Source organism: Rhizophagus irregularis, chromosome 8, assembly GCF_026210795.1.
Source record: "Rhizophagus irregularis chromosome 8, complete sequence".
Lineage (NCBI taxonomy): Eukaryota > Fungi > Glomeromycota > Glomeromycetes > Glomerales > Glomeraceae > Rhizophagus > Rhizophagus irregularis.
In genome coordinates this window covers 3,396,722-3,423,137 of record NC_089436.1, presented here as the reverse complement: position 1 = coordinate 3,423,137, position 26,416 = coordinate 3,396,722, and the positions used below count along the sequence as shown (strand labels likewise).

General features: G+C 26.9%; 5 protein-coding genes across 5 annotated transcripts; 2 read left to right on the top strand and 3 right to left on the bottom strand.

The window, feature by feature from the left end:
- Positions 1-1,275: 1,275 nt before the first annotated feature.
- Positions 1,276-3,399, bottom strand: OCT59_028637 (uncharacterized protein; the record flags this gene model as incomplete). Its single annotated transcript, XM_066147437.1, has 1 exon — positions 1,276-3,399. The coding sequence occupies one exon, from the start codon at positions 3,397-3,399 to the stop codon at positions 1,276-1,278; it is 2,124 nt and encodes a 707-aa protein (XP_065994148.1).
- Positions 3,400-4,604: 1,205 nt separating this feature from the next.
- On the bottom strand, positions 4,605-4,856 carry OCT59_028636 (uncharacterized protein; the record flags this gene model as incomplete). The annotated part of the gene is made up of 1 exon (XM_066147436.1): positions 4,605-4,856. The coding sequence occupies one exon, from the start codon at positions 4,854-4,856 to the stop codon at positions 4,605-4,607; it is 252 nt and encodes an 83-aa protein (XP_065994147.1).
- Positions 4,857-5,048: 192 nt separating this feature from the next.
- OCT59_028635 (uncharacterized protein) lies at positions 5,049-5,537 on the bottom strand (the record flags this gene model as incomplete). The annotated part of the gene is made up of 3 exons (XM_025332903.2): positions 5,049-5,179; positions 5,251-5,460; positions 5,522-5,537. 3 exons carry the CDS (start codon positions 5,535-5,537, stop codon positions 5,049-5,051), a joined length of 357 nt encoding a protein of 118 aa, XP_025165572.2.
- Positions 5,538-6,421: 884 nt separating this feature from the next.
- On the top strand, positions 6,422-6,652 carry OCT59_028634 (uncharacterized protein; the record flags this gene model as incomplete). Its single annotated transcript, XM_025322740.1, has 1 exon — positions 6,422-6,652. The coding sequence occupies one exon, from the start codon at positions 6,422-6,424 to the stop codon at positions 6,650-6,652; it is 231 nt and encodes a 76-aa protein (XP_025165571.1).
- A 16,033-nt stretch (positions 6,653-22,685) lies between these two features.
- Positions 22,686-24,104, top strand: OCT59_028633 (uncharacterized protein; the record flags this gene model as incomplete). Its single annotated transcript, XM_066147435.1, has 1 exon — positions 22,686-24,104. The coding sequence occupies one exon, from the start codon at positions 22,686-22,688 to the stop codon at positions 24,102-24,104; it is 1,419 nt and encodes a 472-aa protein (XP_065994146.1).
- Between the last annotated feature and the right edge of the window lie 2,312 nt (positions 24,105-26,416).

Sequence of the window (26,416 nt, the reverse complement as noted above, 5' to 3'; positions counted from 1 at the left end):
CAAATAACAACTAAGAGCCTGATGGTCTGTAGTAAAAAAATCTGCTGAAATTTGGTGAGTATAAGCATAAAAGCTATGGTGAAAGATATGAGGTGAGGTAAAAATATAATCTATACGAGACTGTATATCTGGACCTTCATTTCTCTTGGTAGTATGAGTCGGGCTCGGGTGATCGTGAAAGGATTTAAGTAAATCTTTAAGGTCAAAATTTTTTAAAATTGTTTTGATTTCACGTCTCCAAATAGGATAGTGATTGGCTTTTTTAAATTTGTCGAAACTAATATTAAAGTCGCCTAAAACTATACATTCAAAATGATCGTGTTTAGCCTTGATCAAAATGTTTTCAATTTCTTTGTAACATTTGATAATTAAATCTTTGTCATCAACAGCATTAGCAGGTAAATAACAACATATAAATTTGATATAATGGTTGCCTTTAAAACATAGATCGACCGTTAAAATACGGCCATAAAAAGTGTTGGTTCTGATAATGTGTTTTTGTAATTGATCTGTGATTATCATAGAGACGCCACTGCCTTTGGTGTTGCCTTTGTCATCTGTATAAAGATGAATATTATGAATGGTATTATCATCATTCAGTGTTGGGAGTGGAAACGTGGAGTATGTTGTTTTATTATGTTCTCTATCTATATTAATATGTTGGTGAAGACCTGTTTCGGTTAAAATTAAAATATCATAGTTATGAAGTGTAAAAAAGTGGAGAATATCATTCAATTTATTATTGAATCCTCCTTGGATATTGATTGTACCAAATTTATAGTAATCAATAAATTGTGTTCGCAATTGAGAAGATGTTGATATGGGGGCGTCGTGTGTTTGAGAGGTAGACGACGTTGACCCTCTTGTATCCTGGTCATCAAATAAATTGTGTTCAATGTGGTTTAACATATTTTCGTCTTCATCATTACGAGGTTCGCGAATATAATTTCGTGAACTCATTGTTGGTATATCATTATTATCTGGGGTATGGAGGTATTGATTATTATTTTTGTGGTTTTGGGGATTTTTATGATTTTTTTGTGTTTTTGTGTTTTTATTATATTTGTTATAAGAATATTGTAGAACTGGTTCTGAAGGCTGATTTTCGAGGTCAGCCGGGGGTTGTAAATTGGTGTATTCCATAAAAAAAAGTATATAAAAAGAAACAATGTGTATAAAAAAGAATAATAAACCGTTAAAATCAAAATGGGAAAATCCAAAAAGTATGTCCAAAATAAAAGGGGGATATATTTGATTTAATGGTAAACACGTATATTAACGTGTCGCATTAAACTGCGGGAGGAGGTTGAGGGGATTGTAGGATTTAACTGAAAATTTAGGCTCAGATGATGAAGCATTTGACACTTCGTCAATGATTCCTTCGAAGACGGCACCGTCTGACATCGCGGCGTCGTCAGGGGCATCGGTATCGTCATCAGTTGCCAAATGATGTTGTTCGCTGTCTTCCGCTGATATGTTTCCCTGTTTATTGCCTCTTAGGTTATATCTATTTTTAGTTGCCTTATACGAAGTTTGCTCGTATGGTGCCGGTCGTTTTGGTGGTTTGGCATTACGTTCTCTATGTTGTGTAATCTTTTCTTGACTAAGTAGACTAATATTAGTCGAGAGCTGTTGTAGAATTGTGTCGTATTTGTCAAGTCTGATTGTGATGTCATTGAGTGAAGAACTCATTAAATTATGATTGTGATGGATATCGGCGATAGTATTATCGACTTTAGATTTTCCTTCTTGGAGTGTTTTAACACTATTTAAGAGGGATTCAACTTGGCGTTCCAATTGTGTAATTCGTTGTTCATAACGATTGGTGTCTGACCTTTGGGGATTGTCTAGGTGGGGGGCAATATAGGAATTATCATGTTTGAAATCCTTGTTACTTTTGTCGTAATTGTTATGGTTATTGGTTGGTTGTTTGGTTTGTCTTGGATATAATGAGCTACCTGCTTGTTGGTATTTTTTGTTATTGTAGTTATGCGGTGGTGTATGGTTGGTTTTCGGGTCGTGTGACATTGAGGGAGATCTTTTGTTTGCGTTTAAAGTGATGACGTGATTAAACCGGGTTCTGTGGTTATCGTTGATTGTAATTTTTTCTTCGTTACGTTTAATAAATCGTTTTTTGAAGATTTTCCGATTATTATGATCTGTATCGAAGTTTTTGTCGTCACAGTTAATTGTCTCATGAAGTGGTGAACCACAAATATTACATGTTTTTAGTGAAAGGTGTCCTGGTAGAACGTGGAGGTTGTATCCTTCGAAAAGTGAGGAGGCTCCATTGGACGCGTCCACTGGATAATTGTTAGGTGAGACGTAAATATAAGCATTTTTCATGGTTGAATATTTGGTAGTTTGTGTAAATGTACAAGTTCGTCCGTAGACGTGTTTGATAAGAGGTTCTATGTCCTTGGCTGTGGTGTTAAGGGGAAGTCCGGTGATCTTAAAATAATTACTGGTGCGTATTTTATATTCAGGGTCTTCAGTGTTACCAGGTAAGATCCTTACTACGAAATTTTCTATTTCGAGGCTCCAATAGTTTTCTTTCATGAAATAATCATATGCTGCTTGTTTGTCAAATTGGACAATAAGTTGCTTATAAGCTGGTTTTATGAAAATAGGACGACCGCGGTTATTGCGGTTAGGAATTTTTCTTGGAGGTTTTTTAATTTCTTTGTGTTCTATGATATTGCTGCCTGTTTTTGCAGCGAGATGCTTAATAAGCATGGAGGTATCATAATTATATGGTATATCCATAATTTTTATAACAGCCTGGTCTAGGTTGGAGAATTTTTGTTCTATTAACGTATTAATAGCCTCATTGGTGAGTTCGTAAATTTTTATGTTTTTGAGGCTGTCAGGACTATTTGCTATGTATTGGTCGAGCGAGTCACGTGTTCTGAAATGGATGGTAAAGTATCTATAAGTGGACGTTGTGTTGACGTCAAATCTGAAAGCATTACTATCTTTAATGAATGACGTTTTGATTAGATTGATAATATCGTTGTTAGAAAGTTTTGACTGAAAACTATCTCTAGGGATAAATCCTTTGTGGACTTTGTTTGAAACTTGTGGTGTATGTGTAAATATATCTGTTAGCACCGTAATATGTAACGGATTAGGGGTGTTTGTTTGTGTGGCTGATTGTGTTTCCGGTGATTTTCCTTTATCCGGGTTAGCATCTATGGGATCTACATCCATATTAGTCAATTTGTCAGTGATTGGTGTTTGTGTGTGAACATCTTGTTCATGTGAGTCACGTGATGTAAGTTCAATTTCGTTGTGCGAAAGAGCATGAGTGGGAGAAGAAGTCATTGCTTCTTCCATAGTTGTATCTGTTGAAGTGTTGTTAGCAGTTTGAGAAGGCGCTGCAGGTTGACTAGAAGTCATATTGAATTTGTTTTTGTTGGAAGACGAGTAGGTGAGATATATATCCTCGTCGTTAGAAATAGGACGATAGTTTTTTTCCAAATTTTTAAGGAATTTATTTGAAAATTTTTTTCCTATAGCAAAACTCATATGAGAATGTTCCGAGGAGTGCGTAGAGACCAAAATTTTAAGAAAAAATGACACTTGTCTATAGAGAAATGTATTTTTATGGTGAAAATTTCTTCTGTGAATATTTGGTATTTAACGATCCTCGTTTCCTAATTTTAGTATATTACTAACCTAATATGGAATAGATTAGGCGTGGCAGATCATGTGTTTCATATTGCACGGTTCAACGTTTTGTGTAGCCGATCAGTTTAGTCACGAGATCCTACATAAAGTGCAATAGTAAAATTAGTTGACTCGCTTTTTTACGTGGTTCGCTAAAAAGAAGAATTTTCCGATTTGTTGAATCTTTGCTACTTTCTCGTCCTTTTTACACTCTCGCTTTTGCTAAAAAAAATGAGAAAAAAAAAATGTCAAAATTAAACCATGATATTTTTTTATGAAATTTTCAAAATTTACACGACTTAATTAATATGAATTCAAATGATCTGGATAATTCAAATAAAAGGATAAATTATGAAAATTTTCTACGTTCTCTGTTTTCTTGTTCGATTCAGAAATTATGTCGATCATTTGGGGTGACGGTAATTACAACATTCCTATATCAGGTAATTTTATAATGGGATTGTTTCTGCGTCGTCTCTGTAAGTAATAATGTGGGTTTACCATACAGCCATCCCTTATTGCCAGTATAGTGAAATCGAAAATCAAAAAAAAAAAAACTAAGAGCAAAATCTATTACTATTCCATCGAAATATTAATCAGTCACAAAATTTACCGGTTGTTTATAAAGATCTATTTATTTTCTATGCAAATAATCAGGCATATTTACGGTAAGATTTTATTTATAATGAAATTTTATTTTTGAAGAACTAAATAATCATAACTTACTAGAGACGTTGTACATAATGTTGAAATTAGAAACCATAAATTTGGCTTAAGTTATAATAAAATTTTTGTAATTTTTGTACAAGTCAATGTAAAAATTCTTTTATGTAAAATAATTTAAAAAAGAGCGAGGTAGTGACTTGCCTTCGAGATGATGCGAAATATATTATTAAATATAATAAATTAAAATCGATTAATTTAATCTTGTATTATTATTTATTAATTCTCCTCTCCTCTTCAACAGCTCGAAGTATTTCATTTTTCAAATTTTGGCCAATTTCTTGTTTAATAACTTGAATAATTTCATCTTTTAAAAATTGGGATGATATCCTATTATTATTATTAGGTGTTGAAATTCCATAATTATAATTATTAGTATTAATTACTGCCGATTCTGGAATTATTGGTTTGTGATTACTAGTTGTATTTTCATTTTGGAGGCGTTCGCACAATTTCTTGCCCATGATAATCATTGACTGAAATTATTATTGGTTCATGGTTTGTTGTATTTTCATTTTCGGATGATAGAATAATTTCTTGCTTATCTGTTATGATAATTATTTTTATTAATAATTGGAGGTGGAATTATTATTGGTTCATGGTTGGACGTATTTTCATTTCTAGGTATTTGATTAATTTGAATAATTTCTTGCTCATTATATATTATTGATCTCTTGTTCATAATTACGAATATCTCTTATGGTGGAAAGTTCCTTTTCTTCTTGACTATGATCATTATCATTTTCATTTTCATAAATAGTTTTTTGTTTTTGCTTATTTTTATTCCCTTTATCATATATATCAAGAAACTTCCGACTAATAATAATATACCACTTAATAAAGATCCCACAACTGCACCAGCTATTTTTCCTGAATTATTAGATGGTGATGATAGAGATGAAGGTGAAGGTGAAGGTGATAACGAAGGTAGTGATGATGATGATGATGATGGTGATGGCGGTGAGGATGGCATTTTTTGATCAAATGTTGTCGTCCATATATATTCATAATTATTACTAATATCAAGCAATAATATATCACTTTCAACTGTTTTATCATAACCCCGACCTATTAAATTAATAATTATCAATTAAAGTAACTTGAGCAGAATATAAATTATTATATTTACCAAATGATATAACCATATATTTTCCAATTAAATTTGCTTTATGATAAGCTCTAGGCTTTGGGATTTTTCCAGAAATTTTTGGAATATATCAATCATAATTATTTAAATCTAATACGTAAAGTGTGGTATCTAAATATCCGGGATAAGTATGAATTCCTCCATAAATTATGATTCTTTGACCATCTAAACCTATTAAAATATGAAATTTACTATTACTAATTAATATAAAATTGAAAAGAATTTAAAAAAGCATTATCTCATAATCCAGTAATTGTACTTTGACGATCTTCAAGCTATTTTGTAGCCCTCTTCAAATTAAAAAAAAAGATATTCAAAATTGGACAGACGAAACTATTTTTTTTAAATGGTTTGAGAAAGAATAACGGTTTTATAAACCGTTCGATTATCTGATCGGCGAATCAAATTGGTACGATGAGTCACATGGTCGATATTCATTTTTGTCGACTGATTTTAGTGCTTATTTGTTGATGTAGATCAGTGCATCGGAAAAAATGACCCGAAAAAAATTCATTTTTATTGTAACTTCTACTTTTGGTTAAATATTTCTTTTTAGCAACTCATTCATGGCATATTGAATAAAAAACAAAATAAATTTTTTTTCGATAAAATAAATTTCTAAAATAATCAAATGGAAACTAAACTTAGTAATTTAAATATCTCAGATAAAGATACTGATACAATAAATACCAAAAATTGTTGTAAACCATTTACTGAAGAATTGGGGTGTAAAGAATGTTTAGAAAGATCAGCAGAAAATGGGGATAAAGTAGCAATGTTTAATTTTGCCAATAGATATAGAGATGGAGAAGGACAGAAAAGGATTTAGAAAAAGCCTTTCATTGGTATCAAAAAGCAGCAGAAAAAGATCATATTGAAGAAATGAATAGTTTAGCTATGCGCTATAATAATGGAGAAGGAACAGAAAAGAATTTAGAAAAAGCCTTACAGTTAACTGTATCAAAAAAAGCAGAAAATGGTGATGAGGAAGCAATGTTTGATTTAGCTAATAGTTATTATAATGGAAAAGGAACAGAAAAGAATTTAGAAAAAGCCTTACAGTTGTATCAAAAAAAGCAGAAAATGGTGATGAGGAAGCAATGTTTGATTTAGCTAATAGTTATTATAATGGAAAAGGAACAGAAAAGAATTTAGAAAAAGCCTTTTATTGGTATAAAAAAGCAGCAGACAATGGTAAAGTAAATCCTAAAAGTGAAGTTAAATCATGTAATGAATGCAAGCAACCATATACTGATTATCTGTGGCGTCAACAATGTAATACTAGACGATTTCAACAAGATTTTTCAAAGTGGACTAGTAAAAATGAATTTATCGATAAATTTATTCAAGAAGCACAACTAACTGCTAAAAATAGTTATGAAATTTTAGAATGGATACCTTATAATAAATTGTCAAGTATTGATTATTATGATAAAGGAGGATTTGGTGAAATCCATAAAGCTATCTGGTTAGATGGACCTCTTTATAGTTGGGACTTTGACAAACAACAATGGTATAGACAAACAGAGTATGAGGTTATTCTCAAAACACTTAATAATTCATCAAATTTGAATAGTAAATTTCTGAATGAGGTATAGTATTTATTTTAATAGCAAATTTTATTTTCTTTTGCAAAAAATTTAATAATTTTTTATCTTATATATAGTGGAAATATCATTATAATTGTCAAAAAAATCATTTTCAAAATTTATTCAATTCTTTGGAATTACTCAAGATCCAAATAATTTTAATTATATAATAGTAATGAGTTATGCAAAAAAAGGAAGCTTAAGAAAATGTTTGTCTGATATAATTAAATTTAAGTGGCAAGACAAGTTACAATTATTGAAAACAATTATATTAGGACTTAAAGTAATGAATCAAATTTAACTCATGGTGATTTTCATGATGGTAATGTTTTAATTTCAGATAATCACAATGAATTATTTATTATTGATTTAGGACTATGTAAACCTATAAGTGATTCTGGTAATAAGGTTAAGTAAATTTATGGAGTTTTACCTTATATGGATCCTGAAATATTAAGAAACAAACCCTATACCCCAGCAAGTGATATTTATAGTCTTTCAATGATAATGTGGGAATTTACATCAGGTACTCCTCCATTTTATCATGAAGCGCATGATCATCACCTTTGCTTGGATATTAGTAAAGGACAACGTCCTGAAATTATAAAAAATACTCCAAAATGTTATATAGATTTAATGAAAAAATGTTGGGATTCAAATCTCTCCAATAGACCAACCATAAGAATGCTTGAAAATATTGTATCTGAATGGATTAGATGTATTAATGAATATTATAAAAGAAACAGTGAAGGAATATATAACTTTGTGGTACCTAATATTGATAATCAATTAGAAGGTGATATGATTGAATTTGTAGAAGCAAACAAAACTTTAGTACAAGAATAAGCAAATACTTCTATTATGCAATCACATCCACAGGCTTTTTATACAAATTTTACTAGTACAAAATTGAATGAAAATCTTGAAAGTGAAATGCTAGTAAGTGAAGATTTAGGTGAATATATGGTTAATTTGGATCATTAGGTGTGTAATATAGTATGATATAAAATAAATTAATTTTGCAAATTATTTACATGAAATTAATTTCATTTATTTAATTATTTAGATATTAAAACAGATAAAAATTAACTAATTATTTGTAGTTTATAGTTTTTTTAAATGATATTTGATATCATATATTCAATAAAATTGTTCTTTATTTTATTCTTTTTTGATTTATTTAAACACTAACTAAGACTAGAGTAGTAAGATATTTTAAAGATTCTTAGTTTGTAATTTAAATAATTCCTTTATATTTTATCCAAATATTAAATACATGTATTCTCTTTTTAGAATTATTAAAACACTAGTGATAGAGTAGTAAATATTTTACAAATTCTTAGTTTGTTATTTAAATAAATCTTTTTTTTAACTTTTTCAATTATCATTATTTTGCTTTTGTTTTTAATTTTCGATCATGAGTTAACTGATAAAATTTGTCTATTCTTTTATATTATTTAATAACATATGCTATATGGACAAAATAATATTTTCAATATCTCTTATTTTCATACAAGAATATTACTTTGAGCAAAAAACATTGAGCTATTTATCGTACATTAGTAAATAATTATCTTCTTTTTCAGTGATTATACAATATTTATTTTTAATATATATATTTATTTAATTTTTTTCATCAGAAGGCATTAATATGTTTAAAGTATAAATTCCGTCACACGTTAACGAATTACATTTTTTCATAATGATATTATAAATTGGAAATTTTATATTTTATTTGATTTTATTTATAAAAAAAATTATTTGCTCAATTACAAACTGATTTATTTATAAAAGAAAGTTTACATGAATACATGATACTCTATAATCAGTGTTGAACAAATCAAATATATAAATTTATAAGAATAAAATAGAATAATACTGATAAATGCCGAGTCAGTTTAAGTCATCATACATATTAAGAACATTAAATTTTCTTTACCTAATTTATTTTCAACTCATTTTAATTTAACTGAAATAATTTCACAATCTAAACATTCATCATATTTTGGAAGATCTTTTGTAAAGGGATTAAGTAATCGAGATGTATAAACAGCTTGTGGATGAGTTGCCGATTGTCTTTTTTCCTCTAAAAATAAGAAATTCGATTCTTTGTATTCTCCTGCTTTCTTGAATTGCTCATTAATATCATAATGTAGCAACTCTTCATTTGCACTTTCCAAATCGGAGCTATAGGAATAATAAATTAATTTTTCTATTTCACTTTCAAAATCGGAGCTATAGGAATCATAAAATAACTTAATTGATTTTTCTATTTTAGTTGCTTCTGGTCGGTTGTTTGGATTTGAATCCCAACATTTCTTCATTAAATCAATAAAACATTTTGGTGCTTCTAGTTCGTTTATTTCAGGCCTAATTCCTTCACAGATATCTAACACTAAAGTTTCATCATGCGCACGATTGCAAAAAGGTTGCCTGCCAGTTGCTACATAATACATAATCATACCAAAGCTGTATATATCCGCCGCTTGAGTATAAGGATTTCCTCTCAACACTTCAGGAGCTACATAAGGCATAACTCCATAAATATTATTTTGGTCAGTATTACTAACATCTCCACATAATCCCATATCCGATATACACATTGAAATATAGTAATTATCTAAATTAGTATTCATTGATAATATATTTCCTGTATGAAAATCACGATGAACCATATTTTCTTGGTGAACTTTTTTAAGACCTCTCATAATATTTAACAATGCTTTAATATTATATGACCAATCAAGTTTATTATAATATTTGTTTACCCAATTATATAAATTTCCACCTTCCGCATAATCAAGAACCATAACATAATTTTTTGTATCAGGATTTTGAGATATTCCATGTATTAAAAGAATTTTCTCCCAATTTCCAATAGCATATCCTTTAACCTGTTATAATATAATAATTGTTACTAATAAATTATTAGAAGTTATAAATTAAATGAAAGAAAAAATTCATACCTCATTTAAAAATTCAATAGAAATGTTTTCTGAATTGTATAATTGTTTTAAAGCAACTTTTTTCTTATTTCTTATATATTCACATTGATAATAAGATAAAGGTCCATCATTCCATGTTGCTGAATATATTGTAGCAAAACCGCCTTGACCTATTTCTTTAATATTACTAAACTGATTATATGGTATCCATTCAAATATTTTATCATAGCAGGAGTCGATTTTTAATTGCATCATTTGAATTGAATTATCAATTGTTATATTTCCACTAGTCCAATTGGTAAAATTTTTTTTTAAATCATTTATTTGACATGATTTACACCACTTATTGAAAGTGTCTGTGTATTCTTCATTACATTTCTCACAATATTTATTTTTAATAACCATAATATATTCTTTCGTAATAGGATCTTGAGATATTCCATATGTTTCATGACTTGAATGTTCAACCTATTAAAATTTAAAAATTATCATATTTAAGAATAGTAAAAGTTTTATTTTGAATCAAAATTATAAAAATTACCTCATAAGTAATATTTTGTGAATATTTTAAAACAACTTTTGATTTTAGCTTTTTTATATGTTCCTTTTCATAAAAATATTCACAATAATAAAAATCATTCTTCCATATTGCTGAATACATTTTAGTAAAATCATCATCATTTATCTTTTTAATATTACTAAACTGATTGTAAGGTATCCATTCAAATCCTGTATCAAAACTGCTAATTTTTAATAATTGCATTTTTTGGATTAAACAATCAATTTCATTATTTTTGCTGGTCCAGTTTGTAAAATTTAATTTTAAATTATCTGATTCACATTTTTTACACCATTCATATTTAATTTTAATATAATATTCCATATATTCTTCACCACACCTTGCACAATATAATTTATATTGAAAAACAATAATGTAATATTTTGTATCCTGACTTTGAGATATTCCATATATTGGATTATCATTACTTGATAAATATTTTTTAACCTATAAAAATTGAATAAAAATACATTACATAAAAAATATATATGTTTAAGCAACTTTAAAGAAATTTATTATACCTTATTTAAAAATTCATCAGTATTTTGTAAATAATATAATACTAAATATACTTTTTTATATGATTTTCTTATCCACTTCTTATTGTAATTATATAATGGACCATTCTTCCATATTGCTGAATATTGTGAAACATAACTATTTTTATTTATTTCTTTAATATTATTGAAGTGATTATATGGTATAAACTCAACTGTTGTATCATTCATAAAGCTAATTTTTGATCGTTTATTTTGAATAAAATCATCAATTTTTTTATTTCCACTGGTCCGATTTATAAAAAACTTTTCCAAATAATTAATGTGACATAGTCTACACCAACTAAAATATCCACTTATATACTCTTCATCACACTTATTGCATTTTCCATTATATTCATCTTGAAGAACTATAATGAAATCTTTGGTATATGGATTTTGAGAAATACCAAAAATTTTACCATGATATTTATTTAAATCTTCTTTAAACTATTAGAGTAAAAAAATTAATTATTAACGAATTAAAATTAAATTAGATAAAAATAATCTCATACCTTATTTAAAAATTCATTAGTAATATTTTGAAAGCTATATAACTTGAGGGTAACCTTTATATCCTGCTTATTTCTTGTATATTTATTCTTTATTTTATCATAATTTAATGGACCATCCTTCCATATTGCTGAATATTCTTTAATAAAAATTTTTTCTTTAATATTATTAAACTTATTGTATGATATCCATTCAAATATAATATCATATGATTCATTAATTTCTAATTGTATTTCTTGAATTAAACTATCAATTTTTTCATTTCCGCTGGACCAGTTTGTAAAATTCTGTCTTAAGTTATTTATTTGACATAATTTACACCACTCATAATTTGTATTAAATCCAATTTTATATTGTTTATTACACTTTTTGCAATATATATTTGGAAAAATCATAATATATTCTTCCGTATATGGATTTTGTGATACTCCATATATATTATTGCAATCAAATGAAGTAATCTATTAAAATAAAAACGATCAATAAAGAATATTATTTTCAAATAAACTTATAATTAAAGAATGAATACCTTATTTAAAAGATTAATAATATTTGGTGAATTATATAAATATTTTAGAATAGTCCCTTTATTTGATTTTCTTGTCCATTCACCATCATAATAGCATAATGGGCCATTCTTCCACGTTGCAGAATATAATATATCAATATCATCTTCACTTATTTTATGGATATCACTTAATTGATCGTATGGTATCCATTCAAGTACCCGTGCTGATTCACAATTGACGCCTGATTGCATTACTTGAATTAAATTATCAATTTTTTCATTTCCACTGCTGACCAAATTTTCTTTAAAATAAATTATTTGACATGATTCACACCATTCTTTAATTATATTTGTATACTTCTTACCACATTTTTTACAATATATTTCTTGAAAAACAATGATATAATCCATTGTATTTGGATATTGAGATATTCCATACATTCTAAGAACTTCACCAATATATGATATTGAATATTTTTTACCCTAATATATAAAAAAAAATAATATTATTAGTAAAAGATACAACAATTAGGTTTACGAAGAAATTTTATTATTACCTGATCTGGCTGATCAATAAAAAATTCATCAATGATATTTTGTAAGTTATATAATTTTAAAGCAACTTTTTTATTCAGTTGATTTCTTGTATATTCATTTTTATATCCATCATAATTTAATGGTCCATCTTTCCATATTGCTGAATATACTTTATCAAGACCTTCTTCACCTATTTCTTTAATATTATTAAATTGATCAAATGGTATCCATTCAAATATCACATCATCTATTTCATTAATTTCTAATTGCATCTCTTGAATTAAATTATCAATTCTTTCATTATCGCTGGTCCAATTTATAAAATTCTTTTTTAAATTATTTATTTGACATGATTTACACCATTTATACTTTGCACCATATTTACTCTCATATTTTTCGCCACATTTATTACACTGATCATCATTGTCTTGATATGACATTTATATAAAATTATTATCTTGAAATTGGAAAAAAAATGTAAAGGTTAATGAAATGAGCTTATACAAAAGAAGAAGTGAAAGAAAGAAAAAGAAAGCGCTTAAGTGCCTATTTAAAAACTGTTTGTTTGTGTAGCTTATAGAATTGATGATCATATCCTGAAATGCATTAATGAAAATTGGGCGTATTTTTAGTATTTTTTATGGATTAGATTCAACATTTTTAATAACACAAATCCCAATTTGGACGCAAAAATTCTCAGATTATTTTTCTTCTCTTTTCATAATAAAAAAAAGGTGGCACAAAAATTCAAAAATTATTTAAGATAAAAATGGAAATTGTTTCCTATTTTTAATTTATCATTTTCTCTTTTTGCAAGAAAAAAGTTAGTCTCACTTTCCATTTTTGATTTAATTTTTAAAATTTATCTTGAAATATCAATATCTTTTATTATTCTTCTTTTTGAAAAAAGAAAATTCGCTACATTTGCATTAAATTTGTAGTTATGATGATCAATTTTAAGGTGATGAGAGCCATTCCTTATAAGTAATATTGGTATTGGACAATGTTGGGATATTTTATAGATTTACAAGTACTAATAAGAATGCAGGATCAACATACAATCTTACTTCAAAAATGACTATGGAAAAAATATAAATAAATATGAAACAAAACAAATCAAACATAGAGAATGTATCTTTGATAAAATAAAGAAGACACCTGATTATACAATAATATATAATTTATAATAGCATAAAATTTAATTATAGGACGAAGATTGATGATTTGGTTATAATTATGTTATATAGTATATACATAGAATAATTTCTCATTTTATAATAGTGATTTGATTATAAATATATTATATGTATATAGAAATTTCTCATTTATAATTATTTATAGTTTTTAATTGTTAAAATTAGCTTTTGCTACTGTAATAACATGAATTACCTGGATAAACCAATTTAATAAAATACTCTAAATTTTTTCAGAAATAGTCTCATTCCTTATGTGTTGATCATTTGAAACCGGGTTCAAATGATCGACAAATCAGGAATGCGAGTACGCAAGTCAATCACAATGGAATAACTTTTTTTTATTAAAATATTTAGTAATTGTTAATTGTTATTTTTCCAACATTGATAATATCATTGTACAGTATGTATTGTCTGAAAAATAATAATAATTGCAAGTACTGTCAATTTTTACTCTATTTGTCTATCAAATTTTCATTTGTATGAATAAAAATGTAAAATTATTCTCTTTTTCAAAAATACAGAATATTTCATAGTTTAGCCCATTTTCTGTATTTAAATTGTTTTCTATACAAATTTAGAAATTCCAATTTTCAACTTTTTATAGGGACAACTTGATAGAAATATTAGTTTAAATACTTTCTTGATATTTATTGTCATTATGTTATTATGCAGCCAAATAGGATCATGTCGTTTTTAACATACTGATATTTTTTAGATAAATTATTAATGCATAAATATCTTTGTTAATTTTGACGCATTACGCCTTTAGATTAAATATAACACATTAATTTTTATAGGTAAAATACCTATTGTTTACTATGCTTTTTAAATAGAACATGACTGCATAATAACACAGTTATTGAAGCTATAAATAAACTATAATTGCATAATTATTATTGATATTTTTTTCAGATAATCATCAGCGGCTGCAGGATAACAGTTATTTCAGTTGATAAGGGTGTTAAAATATTGTGATATTCTAACCCCCTATCAAATAACTAATACATAATTTACTATTGTGTGTTGTAAAGTTACTGATAGATACCTGTATGAAATAATGTCACTCCGCGACTATAATATCGTCATTAGATAGAACTAACATATCTAGCAGTCATATTGATATGAATAAATGTTTCTTTCGTATATAACTAAATTTTTCTTTATTACTTCCAGTCCATTTTGTAAAATAGATCGTATCCTGTAAGATGTGCTCTGACATAAATTTGGCAAAAACTGCGGTTATTTTTCATCAGAAGACCAGTTTGTAACTAGATTCTCTCACAGAAGACAGTATAACTACCGAGTATTCAGAGAAACTGTGGTTATCCCATAACTTTCCGAGTTATGGCTCATGCTTGGTTGTCAAGAATTATACTATAAGCGCATACTATATAGCACTATAAGTTATTCTTTTAATATCTTAAGTATTTTGCAGATTCATAATTATATTGATTACTTGTATTGATAGGATTTTGATTTTATTCTTATCGAATTCTAGCAAAAGGATTCTTGACCCTATAACGTAAACCACTGCAAGGTTGGCCAAAACTGCGGTTATTCCATGGGCACCTGTTTAACTTGCATATAGAAGATAATGCACTTGTTCAACATTTTGAGAACTGCAGTTATCTCATAGCTGAAAGGTTGTGATTCATCAAGAGTGCGCATTATGCGCTCAATTACTTGTCGGCTTGGCCTTTTTTATGTCAAGAATGCATTTGCTAACTGAAAGGAACGGGCCATAGAGAAAAATATATATAATTTATATTTATACGTGTAAAACTTTATTGATTTTTTAGATACTGCTGTATATAAATAAAATATATGATGAGGGAGTACGCTTATCCCAGACCATTTAATGTGAGTCCTAGCATAAAGTTATTTCTTTGCTCTCACATTTCGGAGAATATTGTATCTATAACTAACAAAATTATTTCTCTATCAATCCATACGTGATACGTCTATCTACTTTCCTATCATAACTAATTTTGTTCCCACCCATATACACCATACAAAATATTTCATTTAACCAAGTTGGCTTCCACAAGAGCACATACCCGAGATGAAATAATCCGACCCTAAATTATAAATTCAGGAGATTAGCAACTGAGGTAAATGAAATAACAATGCAATATTTCCTTCTTATTGCTACGATTCATTTTCACAACATTCCATACCGCTTCAAATTCAAATAATTTGTTTTGCTCTTGACTTTAGTCAATTTTTTTATCGCTAGAACGATACTGCGCCAAATTCCCAGCTGAAATTACAGTCATGTGATTTTTTCTTTGATGAGACATCATCCCGATTTCTCTGCGAATATCAAATATGCAGAAAAGAATCAAGAAAGATAATATATCCTTAAAATTGACATTATAAATCCAAAAAAAATGATTAGTATCATGATGACATGAATCTAGAATCAAGCCGAGAATCAAACCAACATTATACGAGTTCGTTTGATTGTTGATATTGATGATGATGGTAAATTTGATTGGTTTGAATTTTTCGCTTGATTTTGTTTATTTGCACATCACCTTTTATATAATTCGCATGGTCGACTTTGGAATACGTTTTTGGGAAAATTATATTAATATAATCACATCATGAAAATCTGATCAATGGAATCGCTTAAAATTATTATAAAAAAACTTTGGCGCTACCCATATGTAAAGAATCATCAAGGGCCCTTTTTTAATAATAATATACGTAAAAATTCGAGAAACTTATTCCTGTGATACGTGTGACAAAGTGATGATTCACGTCTGTGCATTTATTATTAAGTACTGGATCAATGATCTCGTTACAATAAAAAATATATTGGCATACACACTCGCTTCACTTCATAACTCACTCCATTATATATCTGAATTTGGCAAATTAATTGTGCCTATCTACTTTATTAATCGTATGTAGTATCGTAGTAAATAAAAAAATGTTATTGTATGCGAAAATCTTACATTGCACAAATATCTTCTGCTCAATCGTGAACTTGAATTTATTGCTTGAACTGCTGTAAGACGATATTCTGTTCCATTTCTATACCATTCACCATGTAATCCATAATTCCGAGGCTGAGAAAATGCAAAATTATAATCATCAATCCCTCCAAAGCTTTTCGGAATTTCAAGTATGTGAAATGCTCTAACACGGATTTGATAATTAATTCTGAATCAGGTTTGGTTTCGTAAGTGATACTGTAGGCTTGAAATCAGTTTTTCTGATTCAGGAGTTATGTCATATCTTCAAGAACTTACAAGTTTAGGAAAAACTTAATAATCGGTACTATATAGAAATTAATTTATTATTGAAGAGAAAATTATTAAGTTATTAATAAATATGCCTAATAGAATCCAAAATATATATGCAGGGGTAAGACTTTGCCATCATAGAAATTTTATGGGGTTAAGTATTATTGATTTGTGTACAATCTGAGGATTTTTTAGCCATGATCAGATTATTAAAATGCGTATTTATCAGGCTAACCAACTGTTTCTACTTTTTTTGTAGATTTTCTTTTGGGCTTTCATTTAATGAGCAGGGTAAGTTTCAAAAAACTTTTGAAACTTTAATTTTTTATTGAAGAAACCATTAACTATCTGTTTCTTCTTCTTTTTGTAGATGATTTTAAAATTGTTTGGATGAGTGGATGATGGTGGATGATGGTGAATGATAGATGGTGGACAATGGGTAGTAGACAATGGATGGGATGATGGATGATGATAGATGACAATGGATGGTTGATAATAATAGATGTGAATGGTAGGTGTAAATAGACAGATACTGTAAATATTAGATATTTAATATGATAATTTTTAATATGTAATTTTTAATAAAGCAAATATAATAATTAATTGATTGTTATTATAAAATTAAAAATAAGCTAAATGCATAAAAATCATTAATAATTAGACAAAATTAGATTCAATTTAGTGCAACATTCAGCAATTTGAAATTTGGATGAAATGGACTATTCTGCTGGCCGGTATTTAAAAAAGGGAATGTGAAAAAGTTTTACCACTAATGTGGCTTTTAATGTGACTTTGTTATGACTTTGCCAAGTATTTTTTCTTATGACACAGCCTTCTGTAACAAAGCATTTACATATAAATACAGCTGTTTCACAATTAATTTTGTAAGCATTCTTAACATTTTGGTGTACTCATACTATTAAATTTTAAAATTTTAAATACATTAGAAAGAATAGAAGGAATGTGAAAAGTTTTTTACCATCTTTGATGCTAACAATGTGGCTTTAATGTGACTTTGCCATGACTTTGTCAAGTATTTTTTCTTATGACACAGCCTTCTGTAACAAAGCATTTTACATATAAATACAGCTGTTTCACAATTGATTTTGTACTAGCATTAAAAGGAATATAAGAAATGTGAAAAGTTTTACCATCTCTGATGCTAATGTGGCTTTAATGTGACTTTGCCATGACTTTGCCAAGTTTTTTTTTCTTATAACACAGCCTTCTGTAGTATAGTATTTTATTTATATATACAGTAAATACAACTGTTTCACAATTAATGTTGTACTAGCATTCTTAACATTGGTGTACTCATACCATTGAATTTTAAAATTTAAATACATTAGAAAGAAATGTGAAAAGTTTTACCATCTCTGATGCTAATGTGGCTTTGCCATGATTTTGCCAAGTTTTTCACAGCCTTCTGTAACAAAGCATTTTAAAGGGTAAATAAAGAATTTCTTTTAAATGCAATGTCAACACAGACTTTGTTTTTTAATACATATAAATACAACTGTTTTACAGCTTATTTCTCTTTCCCCATTCTTCCCTTCTGCATGCATATCCTTTAATGCTTTATGACTTGAACAAGAAGGCTTAAAGTAGAACCAGAATATACATTTAATAATTTGCTAAAGCTTGTTAACAAAAATAGTTTTACAAAAAGAAAATATTGGATACAAAATTACTGGAAAAATCAAAACGGCCAACTAATATAACATGACTATATTACAAATAGTAAAAGTATATCAACTATGAAGAATTTATATAGATGTGGGCAAATTCTACCACAATATTAAATAATCATCAGGGCTTATTGTTTTCTATTTTGTAAATTGAACTTGGCAGTTATAGCAGATATAGAAGCTTTATAAAATAGAAATCATGTAGCAGATATTAAATAAGTCCAAGGTCATGGGTTCACCAGGATTATTCTATTTCTAATCAAAATAATAATTGAAATAGCTGGAAAATTGAGATCAGGATTTGAAGACTACCACTTGAAAGCTCACTCAATATCTCCGATGTCCTACAAAACTACATTGTGGAATAGTTGGTTATTTTGAAAGACTTCAACTATTAAAATTGTAAACAAAAGTAAAATTATAACAAATTTTTTAGTCATCTTCAAAATTTCATACCAACAAGTCTTAAAATTGTATCTATTTAGAGTTGAAGAATTTTTAATCCAAAGAGAATGCTAGGATTTTGATACCTTTATAAGTAAAAATTCAATTGTTCTTAATCACCTTAAAAATTTAGATGAGTAAAGTGACAGAAAACTACTATAATAATTCTGATTGGGATTCACACATTTTATGTATTGTACCATTCGGCTAATACACTTTATATATATAGTATATTATGACAAGTGGTTATAATACATAACAAAGAACTTTATATACAACTTAAAAAATACAGTAAATAGGAATTGTAGTTAAAAATATACATCATCAATTATTGTAACAGTATTAATAATTATTTAATTTAAGTTATAATTTTGAGAATTATGAAGGTCCATTTATGTTCTCTCATTAGATTAATTAATATATCAGATGATAGAAACTATAAATTTTGAAGTCTGAAAATCAAGATGATGAGGAATTTTTCATAGCAATTAAATTTTGACATTGATACATCCATCAATAGCCAATGATTTAAGAAATATGGACAAAGATTGCAGAGTTAGTAATAAATAATAATAACCTAGGAGATGATTTGAGGACCATAGTCATCTTTAAAATTTAGTTTAATGAACTCATGGGAAATATAGATAAAGATTGCATCCAGTATTATAGATTCAAAAAATTCTTATATGCACAAAGCGCATATCATTGCTGATAAAATTCATATGCGCAACCTACTAATAATTTCATATGCGCTTTATATATATTAGATTAAAATAATGATAGGAGCTATTAAGAAAAATGCCGCCTAACATTTTCAATGAAATACGCAGGAAATATAAGTAATGTACGCTGCGCGAATCCAAATTACATCACTGAATTTTATTTGTTTCGATAAAAAATTATATAATAACGGCATCTGATTAGAGAATATTTCACATGCAGATAAAAATTTGAAGTGAAATTTATGAAACTAGAGAATTGGTATAAGAACAATAAGAAACAAACTGTCACTTATTTTTTTATCAATAAGTAAATTCACTAAACCTCATAGTAAGACTTATGATAAGAATCGATGATGATGAAGTGGATATATTGAAATCAATATTTATAGTATTGGCTCAGGCAATTTGATAAAATTTAAGTAAATTTGAAATAAAATTTAAGTGGCTATGGATGGGATTTTGAAATCTCAAAAACACGTGTTCACAAAGTTCTATAGCGGCCATCTTCAAAATTAAAGAAAGTGCTTTAATAAATTGAAATCTCATCGAATTTAAATACTCAATATAATAATGGCGTATTCCTCATAAAAAATTTTCTGGGAAAAATTCCGATAAATTGATCATTTCCCTAGCTTAACATATAACTTTAATTACACGTACTAATTGTATTTCTTAGATCCTTTTCGTTTCTTTTATTTTTTTTTATGTTTATTAATTACTATATTTGTATTTTTACCCTGTATTTCTTTATATTGTATATTGTATAACTCTTATGTAATTCTAAATTATTATTAATCCTTCCAAACGAAATAAATCCACCTTTTTAGATAAATTGTGTGAATAAGGTAGGTCCTTGATACTTGATAGGATACGCTCTATTAGTAAAATTTTTTTAGATAGATTTTATGTAACCTCTAAAGGTTATTGTATAACGATAATTTGACCATATCGGGTCGCCTTTCTAAAGTGAAAATAAAATAAATAAAAAATGGTAGAAATATTTGTTTTGTTAATGGGAGAAATCGCGTACGAATAAGACGATGTTTTTATGTCTAGCATAGTCATAGTTTAAATTTCATAGAATTAAAAAAATATTCAGTATTCAGTTATATGTAAAACTCTGGTTTCAAAAAAATTACCACATTATGAAGTGTGAACGTTATAAAGATATTTACGTAAGTATTTTATTTTCTCTATTCACATGTGTGATGATTTCACTTTACTAATTTATTAATTTTTTTTTTCGTAGTTTCTGCCAACAAGGTGAGATGTACTACATAGAACAATGGAATGTGATCCGTTAAAAATACATATATCAAGGACCTAATCAAACGTTGGTAACCTCTTTATTCATTTCTATTGAATAAACACAAACATGGAAAATGTCAAAATGTGTAAATATAATCGTTATAGGAAAAGATAATGTTAAATAATTGCACATCATGTAAGAATAGCCAATAGTACATGGTTTATTTATAGCCTTATAAAAAATTTATGATAAATTTTATATTAAGTGATTTTTTTTTTTTCATTCCAAATTCTGCAAAAAAAATTATCTCATGTTATGGAACGTTATTCCAATGAAGATAATTTATGATTTAAAAAATAGTTGCGAAGTTAGAGTAATCGGAATAATAAGATGATTCTATTATTTGATATAAACTTTATTTTTACAGTTCTTAGTCATCGATATTAATATTAATTTATATCATCTTATCTAAATCATTTATAAAATTTTTTGAAGAATAAGTGTTAGGAAAAAATTATGGTTTACAAGGCGTAAAGAGGAAAAGAAATTAGGAATAAAAAATTTGAAAAATAGAAACATTTGTATAAAAATAAATAAACCAAGAGAGTTACACTGGGATATACTTAACTAGAAAACTTAGCAGTAGCACTATACGCTAGAGAAAATAATAGCGAATATTAGTAGATGGAAGATTGATATAGTTTATCAATATATTCAATCTATGTATTTCTTTATGTAATTAAATAATTTTGTAACCAAAATTAATACATTACGTCTATATCATTAAAGAGTATGACTTAATCATAGACTAATTGGATATGATTGATTTAATTATTTCATCTAGTCATCTCTCTATGTTGATTATAAAGAGTAAAAATTGATAACATTGATTTCAACATATGTATAATTTTTTCATTATGATAATTTTTTAATATTATACATTTTTATAATAAACTAATTTAACTTAAATAGCCGCACTACGGAAATAAAAAAAAAAACCTACATATTATGATTATATTTATAGTGTAATCTAAGTACGGATGTAATAAATATGAATCATACATACTACTTTAAAACCATACATAATCACCACAAATACCACAATAATTAGTTGATCTACTTTTGTGGCTGAAAGAGATAATGTTTACAACGCAAAATAACAAATGGCTAACTAAATAATAATATCATCATAATTAATACATCAATTAACTTCATTGTGCAATAGTTAGTAATTCTGATTGTTCATTTAAGGGAAGGTCATCGTAGTCATTTAAACTTATACCGATCAATAATCAAATTTGTTACACAATAATGAGTCAATTAATACAGTCCAGAGTCCGGTTGTTTAAAATATAAATATGTAGTAATGTTTATAATATTTTTACTTTTTGAAATAATAATACAATAAAATGGCATGTCAACTTCCAGTTGATTGTTTAAATGAGATTTTTGAACATTTAGAGATAGATAGATCCACTTTACACTCATGTTTGTTAGTTAATCGTCTTTGGTGTGAAATTTCTGTTAGAATTTTGTGGAGGAACGCTTTAGATTTCAATTTATATTTTAAGAGACCATCCAATATATATTCAATTCTTCGTGCATTAATTGCTTGTCTTCCAAATGAATCAAAAATTCTCTTGTATAATAATGATAATAATGGAATTTTCATTTCAAAACCGTTTTTATTTAATTATGCATCATTTTGCAAAACTCTTTCAATTCCTGAGATTAGTATTATGATTGATGGTTTCTTCAAAAATAGTAAAATTTTAGTTGCAAATGAAATTATCAAAATGTTTGCAAACCAAATTTCTTCTTTGAAAAAATTGACTTATTACCATGATTGTTGTAACCTTAATATTTCTTTCCCTCATTTTCCTGGAGCGAGAGATCTTTCGGAATTATGTTGTAGTTCAGATCTTCCTCCGGATTTTTTTTATCAATTGTCTCAAATATGCCATAATTTGCAATCTATTTCTGTAAATTTTCATACTAGTAGTGTTATAAATGAGTTAAAAGATTTAATTTCTTCTCAGAATAATTTAAAAGATTTAGATTTATCAGCTTTTCATGGTGGAAGTTGGACAGATATTGTACCTGCCATAACAAAACATTCTCATACAATAACAAAATTAAAACTTTGGAGTGATTATCATATCACATCATTCTCATTTATCAGTTCATTCTCAAATTTACAAGAATTGACATTTTTTTTCTATATTGGATTTACTGGAGTATTTGAAGATTTTATAAAGTTACAATATGTTAATTTTTCAAAATTACAAATTTTAAAATTTCTTTGTGAATGTCCAAAACCTGAATATGTATTGAAATTTTTAGAAAATAATGGAAAGAACCTTAAAAAGTTTTATGCAAATAAATATAACAAAGATTTAGGATTATCTATTGCTAAATTTTGTCCAAATCTTAAAAGTCTTTTCATAAAATTTATGTATAATGATCTAGATGTACTAAAAACTATATTTATCAGTTGTCAATACTTAGAAAGTATTAAAATTTGGTGTGGTAAGAGTTATTTATCTGTAAAAGAAGTATTTGAAACTGTTGCAATATATTCACCAAGTAATTTTCGTGAATTAAAAATACGCCATATTACAAAGTCAGATGCATCTACAGATGATTTGGAATCATTCTTTGCATGCTGGGAAAGGAGGTCACCAAAAAAATTACTTTCATTTACAATTATTGAGGATATGGGATATCATTTATATTATCTTCATAATAGTTCAAAAGTGATAGAAAAATATGAAAATTTAGGTACTATTAAATTTGCAACAATAGATAAAATAAAAGAGGGGGAGTAATATGATAATGAAAAAAGCAAAATTTTTATAATCTCTACCTTTATTTTTTTATTTTTAAAATTGGATTTTGTTTTAAGCTTTAAATTTTCTTACATCTCAACTTACGTACAGTATATACTACTTAAAAAAAGTTGACCCCTCTTTATAATCTTAAAATTATAAGAATTTAATTCATTTGACCTTCCATGCGTTTGATATGTAACACTAAATAATTTTCGCTGTTGATATTGCTAATAGGTAGATTTTTTGTTGAGCATATTAATAAAAGCTGTATGACAAACGAATTTCCCGCATAACCATTTTATTTTTCGCCAATAATTGCATTTTTTCTGTCTTCATTTATAATTTGCAAGAAAATCTGTAATGGGAAAATATTGTAACTTAGCAACATCACTTTACGTTCATTATTATCATCATATAATCGTTATTATATGTTTACTTATTATTTGCAAATATGTTTTGTATCTAGCAATTAGATGATCATCAATCGTACTAAACGAGCTTTACTGGACTCACGACTCCAGAACTGTATCTACTATACTAAATTATCAAATTTAAAGCGGGTTAAACTACAGTATTTTGAAAAAGTTTCAATTGAGCTTGATGTATAAGTTGAATATAAAAAAGTTGCTCCTAGAATTAGATCTTCGGTCATTAAAAATCATGATAAAAAGAAACTAAGAAAATAAATAAATCCGAAGTTTGATAAATGCATCATTTTATTTATGAGAGTATATTCACTAAATTCTCAATTTTATAATTTTATTTTTTTATATTTCGGTTATGACAAAATAACAAATAATGAATTCAATAGACTTTTGCAACGAATCTCTTTTTCAAACTATTATTCTACATAAAGTCATTACAAAACTATAATTGATACACTTTAAATATTAATTTTTATTATAAATTGATTTATTAGCATAATTGCCAAGTGCCAAGTAATTTCGTTTATTTATATAACGAACAATACTGAATGTTTGAAATTTATTTCTATTTTTTAATTATTTGAAATACTTTATAATAATCTACTGAAAGCTGAGTTGGAATAGTACCTATATCAGGATAGTTAGTAGAATTACTATAATTTATCCATTTATTATCGCCTTTACAGTAAAAATAACCCATGTGTGGACCTTGATTATTAGCACAATAAATAGCATTATCTGGTTTTTCAACGTAACCTAATTTTGCAGTAGAAATATTTTTTCCATCTGTAAAACTAAACATAAAACTATCTGTAGTAGATTTCCAAATACCATTTCCATTCCAATCAAGTGGATTATATCCTCCAATTAATTCTTGAATCTTTGCTACCCAAATAGTGGCTCCTTTATTATCACAATTTTGATGGAATGATTCAGCATTAAATCCATCTCGACCTGAATGATATAATAATTTAAAATCATAGGGAATGTTTTTATTATTGTAATACGAAGAACCTTTTTTATCAATCCATGAAGCAAAAAGAGGAATATGGTTTGATTGAGTTAGAGTTGAATCAATTATAAAATTTAAATTTGGGTTTCTTGGAGGTGCTATATTAGTTTTAGGTTTAATATTAGGAACAATATGAAACTCTAAAAGATCATGAATTAAATCTTTTTGTAAGATTTCTTTGTAAATATAAACTTTGTAAAAGAAGTCTGTAGGTTCAATATCGTAAAATCTAATTAATGGAATAAACCTATATAATGACCTCTTAATCCTTATAACATCATCATTACTCCATTTAGTTGGATTATTTTCCATATTTTGTTGAAACAAGCACCATTTCAATAAACCTTCCCAAATTTCAATTTCTTTCATATTTAAATTATCTCTTTTTAATAATAATTCTAATAAAGGTGCTTTTAAATTAATAAATTTATCAGAATCAAATAAAATTTTAGGTTCTTTACAAATTTTTTCAAGACAAAAATTCCATAAATCTGTTAATGTCTCATGCTGATAAACAGTTTCAAGAATACCAGTTGCGTTTTGATATAAAAATTCAGTTTGATGTTCAATTAAATATTCTTGAATATGAGAAATTAATTGTTTAATATTGAGTTCATCTACAGCTATCAATAATTTTAATACATCTGATCCTTGTAAATTTTTCAGTTCAATGTTTCCACAATAAATAAACCTTAAAATATAATTCAATAATTATTAATTTGTATTTTTAGAACTTAATAACATAGTATGATATTAACTTGTTACATGAGAATAATATTAAATAAATAAGGCGAAATATTTGGTTTCCTTAAAATAAATTTTCCATCATTTTTTTCTGCCCATGCATTAGAAAATGCATTACGAAAATATTT